The sequence below is a fragment of the Manis javanica genome, chromosome 4, assembly GCF_040802235.1.
Source record: "Manis javanica isolate MJ-LG chromosome 4, MJ_LKY, whole genome shotgun sequence".
In the NCBI taxonomy this organism is placed as follows: Eukaryota; Metazoa; Chordata; class Mammalia; order Pholidota; family Manidae; genus Manis; species Manis javanica.
In genome coordinates this window covers 95,664,391-95,679,575 of record NC_133159.1, presented here as the reverse complement: position 1 = coordinate 95,679,575, position 15,185 = coordinate 95,664,391, and the positions used below count along the sequence as shown (strand labels likewise).

Below are 15,185 nucleotides of genomic sequence, written 5' to 3'. Positions count from 1 at the left end.
TTTAAATATCCTTAATGTTGATCACTTAAAGGGTGTCAGATGATCAGCTATGGAGGTACTCTTTTCTGATAATATTCCTTTCTCTTAATTAAAAAAAAAAAAAAAGAAAGAAAGCAGTTACTGTGTGCTGACCTCCAGTGAGTTCTGCACAGTGGTATAGAGGGCATGTCAAAGTGTGGGCAAAGGGTCTGTTTGTTTCTATGCAGAAGATCAAGGCCTAGCTTGGATACCCAGAAAATGAACTAAGATACGATATGAGGAGGAGCTTCCGGCATCAGCACTCTCTGGAGGACTTGTGCCGGGGGATGATCATCAAAAAGCCTCCACAGGGATCCGGACGATGCTGCGGTTGGGGCTGCATCCAGCCCACCGTCTCCTGGACTTGCCATAGGAATCAGGAGGGAGATGTCTAGGCTGGCATGTGCATACAGTGAGACAACGAATTTGACCGGATCTGTACTGTTGGAACAACCAGGAGTTGGGAGGGGTGCAAGATGTAGCACTCCAAAATCTCATGACTATAGACTATCTATGGTTAAAAGAACATATGGGATGTGAACAGATCCCAGAAATGGGCTGCTTTAATTTGTCTGATGGTTCAAGTACAGTTGGACAATATCCATCATATCATAGATAAATTTTCACAAATGCCTAGGGTGCCTAAATGGTTTTCTTGGCTTCACTGGAGATGGATGGTAATTATAGATTTGCTTTGTTTATGTCACCGTATTCCTATTATGTTAATATGTGTGTGCAAATTAGTAGTTTAAAACCTATACATACTTAAGGTACTATACAAGAAGATATGTCAAAGAAATAATCAATCCTCCCATGTTTCCTTCATATGCTACATCTATAGCTTTTCTTCTTCCTTCCTAATTACAACCCTTAAATAGAATTCGTGCCTCATATCGAATTTACCGAGTATCATAATTCCTCCAGGTGGTAAAGATACCTCGAGACAAGTGCTGGGCATAGAAGCCACAGGGCATAAATCTGCAAAGAAGTAAAAAGCTAACCTTTGCAAACAATATGGCTTCTCTCTCACTTACCAACTTTACATTTCCCTGTATGGCCCCGGAAGATGACTGGTTAGCCAGAGACGGGTAAGATTCCTCAAGGGAGGAACAACCTAAGACAGGCACAGTCGCAGGGGGGCCATCAGGTGAGAATTTGGGGATCAACAGAGGTGAGGCTCAGAACCTCACCACTCCTGCTTTGAGGGAAATCTTCTGCATCCGTGGATGTCTTGCTGCCCTTGTCTAACCTGGATTAATACTTAGTCCATAGGCACACACCTGATCATCTGATCATCTACATTTGCCTTCTTACAGCACTAAACTATGTTTTCTACCTTTATCTTGCATCTACCTACCACTTCAGCATTTTATTAAAAATAAAAATAATAATAATAGGAGAAATGTGGGATCAACATATAAATCAAGTACAAAAATCAAACAAATATTCATATTTGACCTGATTGTTTATAGGTCATAATGCATGATCAAAACCGAAAGTTTCTGTGATGAATACCCTTGTACTGTTCACCATGTAAGAATTTATTCACTATGTAAGAATTCGTTCACCATGTAAGAACTTGTTAGTTATGCTTCAGAAGATTGGAGACTGACAAGAATTAGGCTTGAGATGGATTAATGATTGTACATTGAGCGTTGACCCCCCTATACTGAATTTTATTGTTGTTAACAACCATTTGATCAATAAATATGAGAGATGCCCTCTCAAAAAAAAAAAAAAAGAAAATAATTAATTAGCATAAAAAATACTTAGGAATAAATTTGACCAAAAAAGTAAAAGACTTATATACTGAAAACTACAAAACTTTGCTGACAGAAATTAAGTAAGCCATAAATAAATAGAAAGACATTCTGTGTTCATGGAGTGGAAGACATAATATTGTTACAATAACAATATTACCAAAGTGATCTACAGATTCAAGGCAGTCCTTATCAAAATCCCAATGGTGTAATGCATAAATAAAAAAACTCATCTTAAAATTCATACAGAATCTCAAGGGACCCTGAATAGCCAAAACAATCTTGAAAATAAAACAAAGTCGGAGGAGTCATACTTCCTGCTTTCAAAATAGGCTATGAAGCTACAGTAATAAAACAGTGTGGTACTGGCCTAGAACAATCATTTAGACCAATGTAATAAAATAGAAAGCTAGCAATACTCACATATGTGGGTAATTTATAGTCAGTGAGGGGGCCAAGATCATTCAATGGAGAAAATTGGTGCTGGGAAAACTGGACATCCATATGCAAAAGAAAGCTGTACTTTTACCTTATGGCATATACAAAAATTAACTCAAAATTGATCAAATACTTAAACATAATAACTAAAACTATAAAATCCTTGGGAGAAAACATATAAGGTTTCATGACATTGGATTTAGCCGTGATTTCTTGGATATGACACCAAAGGCACTAGCAACTAAAGGAAAAAGACAATTGGATTTCATGAAAGTTAAAAGCTTTCATGCAACCAAGAAATGATTTACAGAGTAAAAGGGTAACCCACAGAATGAGAGATTATTTGTAAAGCACATATCTGATAAGGGATTAATATTCAGAATATACAGGGAACCCCTAATACTCAATAGCAACAAACCTAGTTAAAAACTGGATGATGGACATTTTTCCAAAGCAGGTATACAAATGGCCTATGAGCACATGAAAAGATGCTCAACATCACTAATCAAGAAAATTGAACCCAGAACCACAATGAGATACAACTTAACACCCATTAGGACAGCTACCATAAACAAACAAACAAAAAGAGAAAATAACAAGTGTCGACAAGGATGTGGAGAAATTGTAAACCTTGTGCATTGATGGTGGGGATGTAAAATGATGACGTACTGAAAAGCAGTATGACAGTACCTTAAAAAAGGAAATGTAGAATTACCATATGATCCAGCAATTCCACTTCTGAGTATAAACCTAAAAGAACTGAAAGGAGGGACATGAAGAGAGATTTATACACTCATGTTCTTAGCAGTATTATTCACAATAGTCAAAAGGTGGAAGCAAACTAAGTTCCATTGATGGGTGAATGGACAAACAAAATGTGGCCATGTATGTACAATGGAATATTATTCAGTCTTTTAAAAAAAGGAAATCTTTTTTAAAAAGGATATACAACACTAATGAACCTTGCTAAGTGAAATAAGCCAGACACAAAAAGGCAAATATCATCATTCCACTGATAGGAGATACCTAGAGTAGCGAAATTCATAGAGACAGACAGTAGTATGGTGGTTCCCAAGAGCTGGGAGAGGGAGGAATGGGGAGTCATTATTTAATGGATCTGGAGTTTCCATTCTGCAAGATGAATAGAATTCTGGAAATGGATGGTGGTGATGGTTGCTCAATATGAACATACGTAGCATCATATAAAACTGATTAAAGTGGTAGATTTTATGTCTATTTTACAACAAAAAAAGAAAAGAAAAAATGGGCAAAGGACTTGGATATACATTAGTCTAAAGAAAATATAAAAGTGGCCAATAAGCACACAAAAAGATGCTTGACATCACTAATCATTAGGGAATTGCAAATCAAAACCAGGAGATACCACTTTGCACCCATTAGAATGGCTATTACCTAAAAAAACAAAACCCAGAAAATACCAAGTGTTAAGGATGTGCGTTGCTGTTGCAGATGTAAAATTTTGCAGCCACTGTGAAAAACAGTTTGACAGTACCTAAAACTTAAACAGATTATTGTATGTTTATAGCAATTCCACTTCTGTGTATATACCCAAAAGAATTTAAAACAGGGATCTGAACAAATATTTGTACACCAATTTTTATAGCAGCATTATTCATAATAGCTAAAGGCAGAGACACCCCAAGTATCCAGTGGTAGATGAGTGGATAAACAAAATGTGGTATATATACACACACAGTGGAATATTGTACAGCCATAAAAGGGAACAAAATTCTAATACATGTTACAAAATGAATGAACCTTGAAGACAATGCTACATGAAATAAGCCAGATACAAAAGAATAAATACATGACTCCATTTATAGATGTACTGGAATAGGCAAATTCATAGAGAAAGAAAGTAGAATAGAAGCTACTAGAGGTTGGGGTGGGGGGCATGGAGAGTTTCTGTTTAGGATGATGAAAATTTTCTACAAATAAATAGTCATGATGGTCACACATATTGTGAAGGTACTTAATGCCACTGAATTGTACACTTAAAATGGTTAAAATTTTATTTTAAAAAATATATGTGAGTGGAGAAATATCTCCTCTTCTTTTTTCACATACAGATTATGTAAAATCAGTGTTAATTCTTCATTAAATATTTGGTAGAATTCTCAAGTGAAACTATGTGGGCCTGAGATTTCTTTAGGGGAAGTTTTTAAATTATAAATTCAGTTTCCTTAATCATTGTGGGGCTATTCAGATTACCTATTTCATGTTAAGTGAGCTGTGATAGTTTGTGCTTTTACAGGAAGTAATCCTTTTTGTCTAAGTTGACAAATTTATGTGCAGAGTTCATACTATATTTCTTTATTATTCTTTTGACATCTGCAGAGCCTGTAGAGAGATAATGATTCACTCCTAATATTGATCATTTTTATCTTTCCCATTTTTTATTAGAGGTTTGTCAATTTTTTTATCTTTTCAAAGAACTACTTTGGTTCATTGATTTTTCTCCATTGTTTTTCTGTTTTCAATTTCTTTGATTCTCCTCTTTACTTTTTCCTTCCTTTTATTTTCTTTGGGTTTATTTTGCTCTCTTTATTTCCAGATTCTTAAACTGGGAGCTCAGATTAGTTTACTGTTTTCTAATGTATGGATTTAGAGTACTATTAACTTCCCTCTCAGCACTGCTATAGCTATGTCCCACAAATTTCAGTACATTTTCATTTTTATTCAGTTCAATGTGTTTTTTAAAATATTTCTCTTGAAAATTCCTCTTTGACTCAATGGATTATTTAAAAGAATGTGGTTTGATTTCCAAGTGTTTTGATCTTTCTCTTTTATTGACTTCTAGTTGATTCCACTATGATCAGAGAATACATTCTGTATGATTTCAATTATTTTACACTTTTGAGATTGTAAAATTTATGGCCCAGGATATGTTCCATCAGCATTTGAAAAGAATGTATATTCTTGTATTGTTGGGTGGAGTTTTCTACAAATACCAGTTTGATCCTGTTGATGGATGGTGGTGTTGAGTTCTCCTATATTCTTGCTGATTTCCTGTCGTTTTCCTATCAATTATTGAGAGGCAAGTATTGAAGTCTTCAGTTTAACTGTGGCTTTGTCTTTTTCTCCTTTTAGTTCTATCAGTTTTGCTTCACATATTTTTCAGCCCGGTTTGGTCCATACACACTTAGGACTGCTGTGTTTTATTGATGGATTTGCCACATCAGACAGTGTTATAATTTTTACTCTAATCAACAAACAGTTTAGAAAACTCACGTGGAGAAGGAAAACCTATTACATTAACCTATGGTTTTGTTCTTCCTTGGTTCATCATTTCCTTTCTGCTTAGAAAACTTCCTCTGCAATTTTTTTGGGGTAGGCCTATTGGCAACAAATACTCTTATTAGTTTTCCCTCATCGGAGAATGTCTTAAGTTCCTCTTCATTCCTGAAGGACATTTTCACTGAGTGTGGGATTTGGATTGACAGTTCTTTTCTTTTAGCACTTGAAAAATATTGTGCCACTTACTTCTGACCTCCATGGTTTCTTATAATAAAACCACCAACATTATAACTGTTTTCCCCCTAACATTAAGATAATTTTTCTCTGCATGCTCCCCAGAACTTTTGTTCTTAGTTTTCATAAGTTTAGTTATGATGAGTCTTTCAGTACATTTTTTTAAGCCTTTTTTCCCCTCTCCTTCTTGGACACAAATACTAGGTTTTTTGTTGTAGTTCCCTGAGACTCTGTTTTTTCCCCCCAGCCTATTTTTATTTCCATTATTCAGACTGGGCAATTTCTATTGTTCTATCTTCCAGTTCGTTAATTCTTGCCTCTGTACTCTATATTCTGCTGTTGAGCCCATCTACTGAGCTATTTTGTTTCAGTTACTGTATTTTTCAGTTCTAAAATGTTCTTTTGGTTCTTCTTTATATCTTCTGTTTTTTTGCTGAGTCTTTATATTTCTTTGCTGAGCCTTTCTATTTTCTCATTTGTTTTAAGCATGTTTGTAATTGCTCCCTGAAGCATTTTTATCCTGGCTGCTTTAAAACCTTCGTCAGATAATTCTTACATATCTGTCATCTTGGTTTTGTCATCTGTTGACTGTCTTTTATTCATTTGGTTGGAGATCTTCCTCGTTCTTGGTATGACAAGTGATTTTCTATTGAAACATAGACATTTTTGTATTGTTGTGAGGCTTTGGATCTTAGTTAAACATTCTCTTAGCTGGGTTTTGTTTACTTTTGTTTTGTTTTTTACCCCCCTCTGACAGGGAAAAGAGTGGGTTGGGGGCAGGTGCTGCTTTATTACTGCCTCGTTACTGCCAGGTGGATTACACCCCTGTTGACAACCAAAGGGAGATACCGTGGGAGAGGCTCCCCATGCGGCCTCTGCTGACACGGTGGTGGCAGTGGCCTCATTACTGCTTCATGATGGTAAAAGTCCTAATTTTTCTCTAGGCCTCTTCTGATACTACTTCAGGAGGAAGGCACTGGGGTGCCGTGTTACTGCCAGGTGGAAGCTCAGGCTCCCCATATGGTCTCCACTGACACTACAGGGAAAACTCATTGCGGGCCTGGAGGGATGAAAGTGCTAGCTCTCTACCTGGCCTTCTCTGACACTACTTCAGCATTTAATTACTGTCTTGTGGGAAAGAGGGTTATCTAGGATCCCATTCGGTCTTTGCTGGCATAGGTGGGTTTGGGGGCCATTTTTTTTTTCTTTGGTGTTGACTGAAGGAAAGTGATTATTATCTAAAACCTTCCTATCTTGCAGGGCTACCACTTTCCTGGTTCTTTCTCAAGAAAGAGCAGGCTTTTCTTGCTTTGTTTTGTCTTGTTTTGTTTGTCTGCTTCCTCAGTTCCAAGTCTGGGATATATGATACAACAGAAACCCAAGGAACTCACTATCATATTTTTCCTCAAGTCTTAAGGTCCCTAGCTGGTCTATCTGCTCTCCATCTTTCAGAGTCTTCTTACATTCATTTTATATAGATCTCCAGGGTTTCTAGTTGTACTTAGTGGGAATAGGGGAAAGTATGTCTACTCAACACTTCCCATAAACAGAAGTCCTACTTAGCTAGCTTTAACCAATTCCCTTTCTGGGAAGTTGAATTATTTTCCTATGTTCCCATTTACTAACTAAGGGCCCCTCCAAGCAACCCAACTGTCTGGAGCCACGGCATTGTTACAGGATAAATTTGAGCATTGGCATTTCCTGGAACCTAAATAAAATATTAGCCCATGTACTCCAGAAATATATTTTTTAAAATTCTTCATTCAAGAAGGGTTTATTTTAAGAGTACAAGGATGGTTTGATATTAACAAATCCTATTATATGACTGTATTAATAAGTCAAAGGAGAAAATCCATATTATTTTTCCATAAATGCAAAAATATGCAATTGACAGAATTCAACATTTTTTCTGAAACAAGTTCTTAATAAAATAGAAATTAATGAGTACATTCTTTCAACAATTTAAAAATAAATATATCCAATTGAGTTAGCAAAAAAACTAAAGGCTGCACCAAAAAAACTCTTAGAATTAATAAATGAATTCCATGGGAGAGGCTCCCCATGTCACAGGATACAAAAACAATATACAGAAATCCGTTGCATTTCTATATACAAATAATGAACTAGCAGAAAGAGAAATTAAGAAAGCAGTTCCATTTATAATTGCATCAAAAAGAATAAAATACCTAGGACTAAATCTAACCAAGAAAGTGAAAGACTTATACTATGAATACTATAAGACCTGGATGAAAAAATTGTTGATGACACAAATAAGTGTAAAGATAGTCTATATTCATGGATAGGAAGAATTAATATTGTTAAAATGGTCATATTATCCAAAGCAATCTATAGATTCCATGCAATCCCTATCAAAATACCAATGGCGTTTTTCACAGAAGTAGAGCAAAAAATCCTAAAATGTTGAACCACAAAAGCAAAGCAATATTGAGAAAGAAGAATAAAGCTGGAGGTATTACACACCTGATTTCAAACTATATTACAAAGCTACAGAAATCAAAACAGTGTGGTGTTGGCACAAAAATAGACACATAAATTGGTGAAACAGAATAAAGTACCCAGAAATAAGCCATTTATAGGTCAGTTAGTATATGACAAGGGAAGCAAGAATCTACAATAGAAAAAAGTCTCTTCAACAAATGGTGTTGGGAAAACTAGACAGCTACATGCAAAAGAATGAAAAGTAGATCACTGTCTTACACCACCCACAAAAATAAATTTGCAGTAAACTAAAGACCTAAATATAAGATCTGAAACCATAAAACTCCCTAAAAGAAAATATAGGCAGTAAATGGTTGAACAACAGCATTAGTAATTTTTCCTGTATCTGTCTCCTCAGGCAAGGGAAACAAAAGCAAAAATAAATAAGTGGGACTACATTGAACTAAAAAGCTTCTGCACAGCAAAGGAAACCATCAGAAAATGAAAAGGCAACCTATTTACCAGGAAGATATATTTGCAAATGATAATATCCAATAAGAGGCTAATATCCAAAATACATAAAGAATGCACACAACTCAACACCATAAAAAAAACAAATAAGCCAATTAAAAAATGGGCAGAGGACCTGAATCAACATATTTCCAAAGAAGACATACAAGATAGCCAACAGATGCGTGAAAAGATGTTCAGCATCACTAGTCATCAGGAAAATGCAAATCAACACCTCAATGAGGTATTACCTCACACCAGTCAGAATGACTAGTATCAAAAAAAAACCAAAACAAGAAATAACTAGTATTGTGAGGAATGAAGAAAAGAGAACACTTATACACTCTTGGTGAGAACATAAATTGGTGCAGCCACTATGGAAAGCAGTATGGAGGTTTCTGAAAAAACTAAAAACAGAAATACCATCTGACCCATTAATTCCATTTCTCAGAATTTCCCTGAAGAAAACAACATCACTAATTTGAAGAGATATATATGTACTCCTATGTTTATTGCAGCATTACTTAAAACAGTCAAGTATGGAAGCAACCAAAGCGTCCATTGATAGATGAACAAATAAAAAAAGATATTGCCATTTGTTTCAGCATGGGTAGACTTAGAGGGTATTATGCTAAGTGAAAGAAGTCAAAGACAAATACTATATGTTTCCTCTTATGTGTGGAATCTAAAAAGAAAAACAAATAAACAAACAAGCAAAATAGAAATAAACTCAAACACAGAGAACAAATTGGTGGTTGCCATAGGGGAAAGGGAGAGGAATGGGCAGAATAAGTGAAGGGGTTAAAGTACAAACTTTCAGTTATAAAACAAATTAGTCACAAAGATAAAAGTATAGTATAGAGAATATAATCAATAATGTAAGATGTTTGTATATTGGCAGATGATAAGTACACTTATCATGGTGATCATTTAGTAATGTATATAATTGTAAGATCACTATGCTGTAGACCTGAAATCAAGATAATACTGTATATCAATTATATGTCAATTAAAAAAAGAAAAAAATAGAATAACAAAAATTAGGTCATCCATATCACCCTCTATTATTTAACCTTGGTCTGGGAATACTAGCCAGTGAAATAGCCATGAATTGGATATAAGTTACAATTTCTGGCAACTGTATTCTTCTTTCCATGTCCTTCCACCACCTTGTCTCTCCTTTGAGTTAACTATGGAATTAAATATAGGATTGCTTAGTTCATCCTCTAGCCTGACCAGTTTTTCTGGCTTTCTTTCCCTCTCCATGATTCATCATTCAACTGATAGGACTTATGACTTACTTTGTATTCCTAAAGCTGTGAAAACAGTAGGTCCTCAGTGAATTTTTCAGATTCATAATCCATGTGACATTAAGAATTAATATGTATATATTACATACACCTTGATGACAAATCAGTAATTTTGTCTCCTTAACGTTTGTTCAGAACCTAATACTTTGTGATTACACAGTATTTGACTTTTCAAGTTTTGTGATGATATCAAAATAGTATATCCTAGAATGCTCAGATTTTAAAGTTGGAATTTGGTCAAGTCATAATTGTTTTTATACTAAAGACCTTCAGCTAAAAATACTTTGGGCATTGTAAAATATTCTCAAAGTTTGATCCTCAAAATGTGCAATCAAAATGATTCTAGATTAACCTGAAAAATCACATCTGTACTCAACTATGATTTCACTTTGTAATTTTCACTCACTGCTAACTCACCACATAACTGTGTGACTTGGGAGCAGAATATATGCTTGCCCTTTGACTCTTATTCTTTCTAAATTTAGCTAGAAATTGTATGTGATAAGTTAATCAAGAGATTCATTCCCTAAATTAAAGTACTTCATAGAATTTTTACTTCTCAACAGGAGATTGGCAGTACGGCCCAATGCACATCTGACACTAGTTTTGAAAATAAATAATAAATCCTGTAACTATCTGAGATCCTTTGACCAAAATAGAACATGGGGGAAAAAACTTGACAAAGTATCAAGCTTAATGTTTACCTCTGTTCTAGAGTGTTTATCCGTGAAAACATCCATCTGTCTCTTAAATAGTTCCAGTACAGCATTGTAGACCAATTCATACTGTTCCTGAAAGGACATCACAAACCAGAAAAAAATGAAAACAAACAAAAACTTGGTGAGGTGAAATCTGGAGAACCAAATTTCAGGAATATGAACACCAGTCAAATCTTAGTACAGGAGACTTGAAAAGACCAGCAACTTAAGTTTAATTATAGTGCCTTATGTTTAGGTAGCCCATTTCAGATTTCAAAGCACTTTTAGGCTGCTGGAAACAGCTAAATATTTGAGCCAGCTAATATTCAAGGACAGTGTAGCATGTTTTTATGTTCTAACCCCACTTTCTTATCTTTTCCTCCACCATCATCCCTCTAATTCTGTTTCCCTTGATCACATTTAAAATTTTTTGTTTCATCCAGGATGTATGTTTTTGTAAGCCACTTTCATCTTTCCTGGAAAAAAGTATATCTATAAGCCTCAATATGTATTATTTAACTTGACCCTCACAATTGCTATATAACGTAGCTAGGCTACGATCCCTAACCATTCAGATGTAATTTCCAAGACTTGGGTTAGAACCTGAATCTTCTGACCCTTAGTACATTGCACTTAGATCATGCTGCAGAAATTGTGTCCTAGCAAAGATACCAAAGAAAAGTAGACCACTGAACACTTTGGAAATTGGTGGTTATAAGGATCATAGAGAAATGAAACTCCCATAATTATAAGGTTTATGGGTTTTTACTACTCCATTTTTGCCTCTGTACCTGCACTTGATTTGGGGTCTACTTTTCATCTGAATGGACCTACTCAGGGTTTTCCCTGAGACTGTATAAGGTTTTTATACAAATAAAGTACAAGTTCTCCAAAGATAATATTAGCAGGAGAATGGGGCAGAGTTTACTTCACCCTGCACGGTCATCAGTACACTTTTCAATTTTTTTAGAAAAGAGAAACACCAGACAGGAAGCACTCACCTGGTCACAGTGTTATTTCCTGGGTAGAGTAGTGTCAAAAAAAGCAGCTACAACTGGTAAGATATTTGTTCAGCTAGTCACTGATAATGCCAAAACAGAAAAGCTAAACGTAAAATTGTTTCAGCTATCTTCCAGTTCTTAAAAGTAGACCTAAAATGTACTTTTTCCAAAATGGAGCATGGTTTTTATTTACTCATTCAGTATTACAATTTAATATTATACAACTGGGTTGCATACTTCCCAGAGTCCATACATTCACATGGATCTGTCTTACTTAAGTGCTAACACCAAATCAGCCAATGCTTTCATTTCACATAAATTTTCCCCCTCACAGGTTGAATATAGAAAACACCTACAGTCAACACATGAAAAAAGTTTTTTCCACTAGCTATTAGTGGAAAAACCTGTGGGGGCCAAACAGAAAGTTTGTATTATAATAGCTCTTCACTTTTTCCCCTCTATTCACTGCTTCTAGATGAGGCTATCTAAGCTGCCACTGTCAATTGTTTTACATCTAAACTTACGTGCAAGTTCATATTTAAGTGTTGTAAAAACTTTAAAGTATTGCTATTTAAGCAGTAAAAAGTAGTTCTAACAAATTATGTGAATGTGTCTGTTACCTAATACCAGTAAACATTTGATGAAGGAATGAATGGGTGAATGCTAAACTCTATCTTAAAGACAGACCATTTATAATGTGGGCAAAATTATTGATGTAGAAATAGGGATGAGATTAATATTTTGGGGAGCGAGAGCTTTGAGCTGGGAATATTTTACCTAAGAATTAGAACTTAAGCTGGAGAGAAGAGAAAACAGAGGAAGAACGTTCCAAATGGAGTAAATAACTGTGAGCATATTCATTCACATATATATGGAGTGAGTAAATGGGGTGGGTTAAAATATTGTATTATATATTATCATATATAGTGTGTGATTGTTCTTTTTTTTAAATATGCATACAATAAGGACCAGAAGAGGTTCTAGAAAAATAGTAACAGTGGGTGCCTCTAGGTGATGATTATAGTGAATTTTACTTTTATTTTTCTTTATTTTGTAAAATGAGCATATAGACTATATTCTCCAGATTCTGTTATCACCTCATAAAGGACGAATTATAAATCCCTGATTTTCTATGGCTTCAGAAATGAATTGCTACTACAAAATTTCAAGTTAACCTGACTTAGCTATTTCTTTCTAATAAGTCAAACAGCTTGTTAAATTTTTTTCAACATCTTTTGTAAGAAATATATTGGTTTCTTAATATTTTCTGAACAGACTGTAAAATATAAGAAATGAAAGGAATTTGACCCAGGACAAAGGATACAAGAAAATATTTGGATATTTAGAGTCAGAGGAAATGGGACTGCATTAAAGCCCTCAAGAGTAAATTGGTGTTATAGCTAAGCAGTTCGCTGTTTGGGGTTGCCTTACTATTAAACAGAGATGGAGCAGGACTCAGCACATGTTGTGATACAGTCAACCACAGTCCATACCTGAGTTTGAACTAATGAAGGCCTCTGTGTTCGCATTTCTTGGATCAAACTGAAAACACTGAAGTTCTCAGGAATTATCTATCAAATAAAAGGGAAAAGAAGCTTACTTCTTTGTTCCTACCTTAGTTTATAAATTATTGCCACTTTCTCATAGGCTTGTTACTTCCATGATATCTGCTTTCCAAACATGGGATAATATCGGAAAAAGAATGCATTTTTAAAACTAATGAGGTTTCTCATCACTTGTGCCATGATTTAGAGCCAGGTGTTTTCCCTAGAAAAGTCTGAAGAAACTCTTCATAATGATTTCACATGGGTTGACCTAATATCTAAAGCTGAAGATATAATGAGGAAGAAGGCTTGGTAGATGATTAAGGATGAGAGTTTTATGAAATAGTGGGCAGAAAGATCCAAAGACCATATTTAATTCTTCCCAATTTCCTATTAGACTTTAGAAAAATGACTTATAGATTGGAATACACAGTTTGATTGTGGTAAATTGAGTCCATCTGCTAAAACAGTTTGGATAAAGTAACTACATAATTTAGGGCAGTGGTTCTCAGGTTACTGTATGCATCAGAAGCACCTGGAGAGCTTGCTGGCTACCCCACCTCCTGCCAACCTCCAGAGTTTTTGCTTCAATTCATGTGAGGTGGGGCCCAAGATTTTGCATTTCTAACAAGTTCTCCCATGATGCTAATGTTGCTTGGCTGGGGACCACACTCTGAGAACCATCCACTTAGGAACTAATTTAATCATCTGACAAAGTGGGTCTACAAGTGAATATTCTAGAAAAGCTGAATCATGGAGATAAATGTTTTGAAGAACCAAACAATTCCTAAGTTTGAAAGTTGCAGAGTGAGCAAGTGGGAAGTTCCTGCCTGGGGAAACTCACCCCATCTTTCAGCAACATCCATGTATAATCAATAGCACAGATAACACCAGTCCTTCCACAACCGGCACTGAAATGAAAGATTACAGAAGTGTGTATAGTTGCAGAGAATGGATCATTGACAGTAGCTGGAAATATTCACTAGCAGATTTGAGGAATAAGAAACCTGGCAGTAAAACTTTCTAAACTTTACCATTTCCAAGAGCATCTTTGTCAATTGGCACATGCCATGCTGAATCTCAGGACAGATTCTAGGAGTTTCTCTCTACAGTCTCTAGAGCTGTACTGTTCACAAGGAACTTAGAAAAATATTAACTTAATGCTGTAGAGAAAATGAAAGCTCCTACGGTCAGGATTCTCACCTGATCCTGGTCCTCTTGCTCACTACACACATGTGGGCAATATGTTGTTACTGACTCTATATAAAGAGCCCTGTCCAGTCCTCTGGGCTGCTGCATGGCCACAGGAGAGTGGAGACTGAGATGTGGGAGCGGAGAAGCCCAGAGGCAGAGACCAGCTTGCTGCATGTGGACTTACTCTGAGGTGGATGGAATTCTAGTGTTTGACCTGCCGCCATGGGAATAAAGTTGGGTATAAACCCTTTCACCCCAAAAACGTTTCATTGTCATTTTCAGTCTCACCAAATTAAGGGTGAACTTGCCCTGGGCTGAAAACCCCTGGCAGGACACATGCTCAAGTTGAATTTATTATAATTTGTTTCTGCTATTGACTTTTTCTCTTTCAATTACTCATTTGTAAGCTTCATTTCATTTTTGATCAACTAGAAAAGGTGAGGCTTGGATTAGGAGCCTGCATCCTATTGCTCATACCACCTTAAATTCCAACAAAGTTAGTCTTCCTTCAGTTAGAGCACAGTCCTGCCTGGACTGTGACATTTGCTTTGTTCTGGGTATCTGTGGACAAAATGAAGGTTCCTGTGGCCAGGAGTCTCACCTGGCCCTGGTTGGTTAGCTCACTATACACATGTGGGCAATACATTGTATTTGACTCTATATAAAGAGCCCTGCCCAGTGCTCTGGGCGACACAGTGGCACAGCTGCAAGGCTTCAGGAGAGCAGAGCAGATGGACTGATGGCAGCTCTGAGAAGAGAGGCCCAGAGGATGGCTGTGTGG

The 15,185-nt window shown here is 35.9% G+C and overlaps 1 protein-coding gene across 1 annotated transcript in view; it reads right to left on the bottom strand.

The window, feature by feature from the left end:
• PTPN22 (protein tyrosine phosphatase non-receptor type 22) overlaps window positions 1-15,185 on the bottom strand; it is an 84,222-nt gene that overhangs the window by 33,162 nt on the left and 35,875 nt on the right. The window contains exons 9-11 of the mRNA XM_037005372.2: window positions 14,055-14,121; window positions 13,160-13,237; window positions 10,672-10,758 (exon numbers count right to left, since the gene is read on the bottom strand). Coding sequence (XP_036861267.2) covers window positions 10,672-10,758; window positions 13,160-13,237; window positions 14,055-14,121 — 232 coding nt within the window. The remainder of the gene's footprint in view (window positions 1-10,671; window positions 10,759-13,159; window positions 13,238-14,054; window positions 14,122-15,185) is intronic.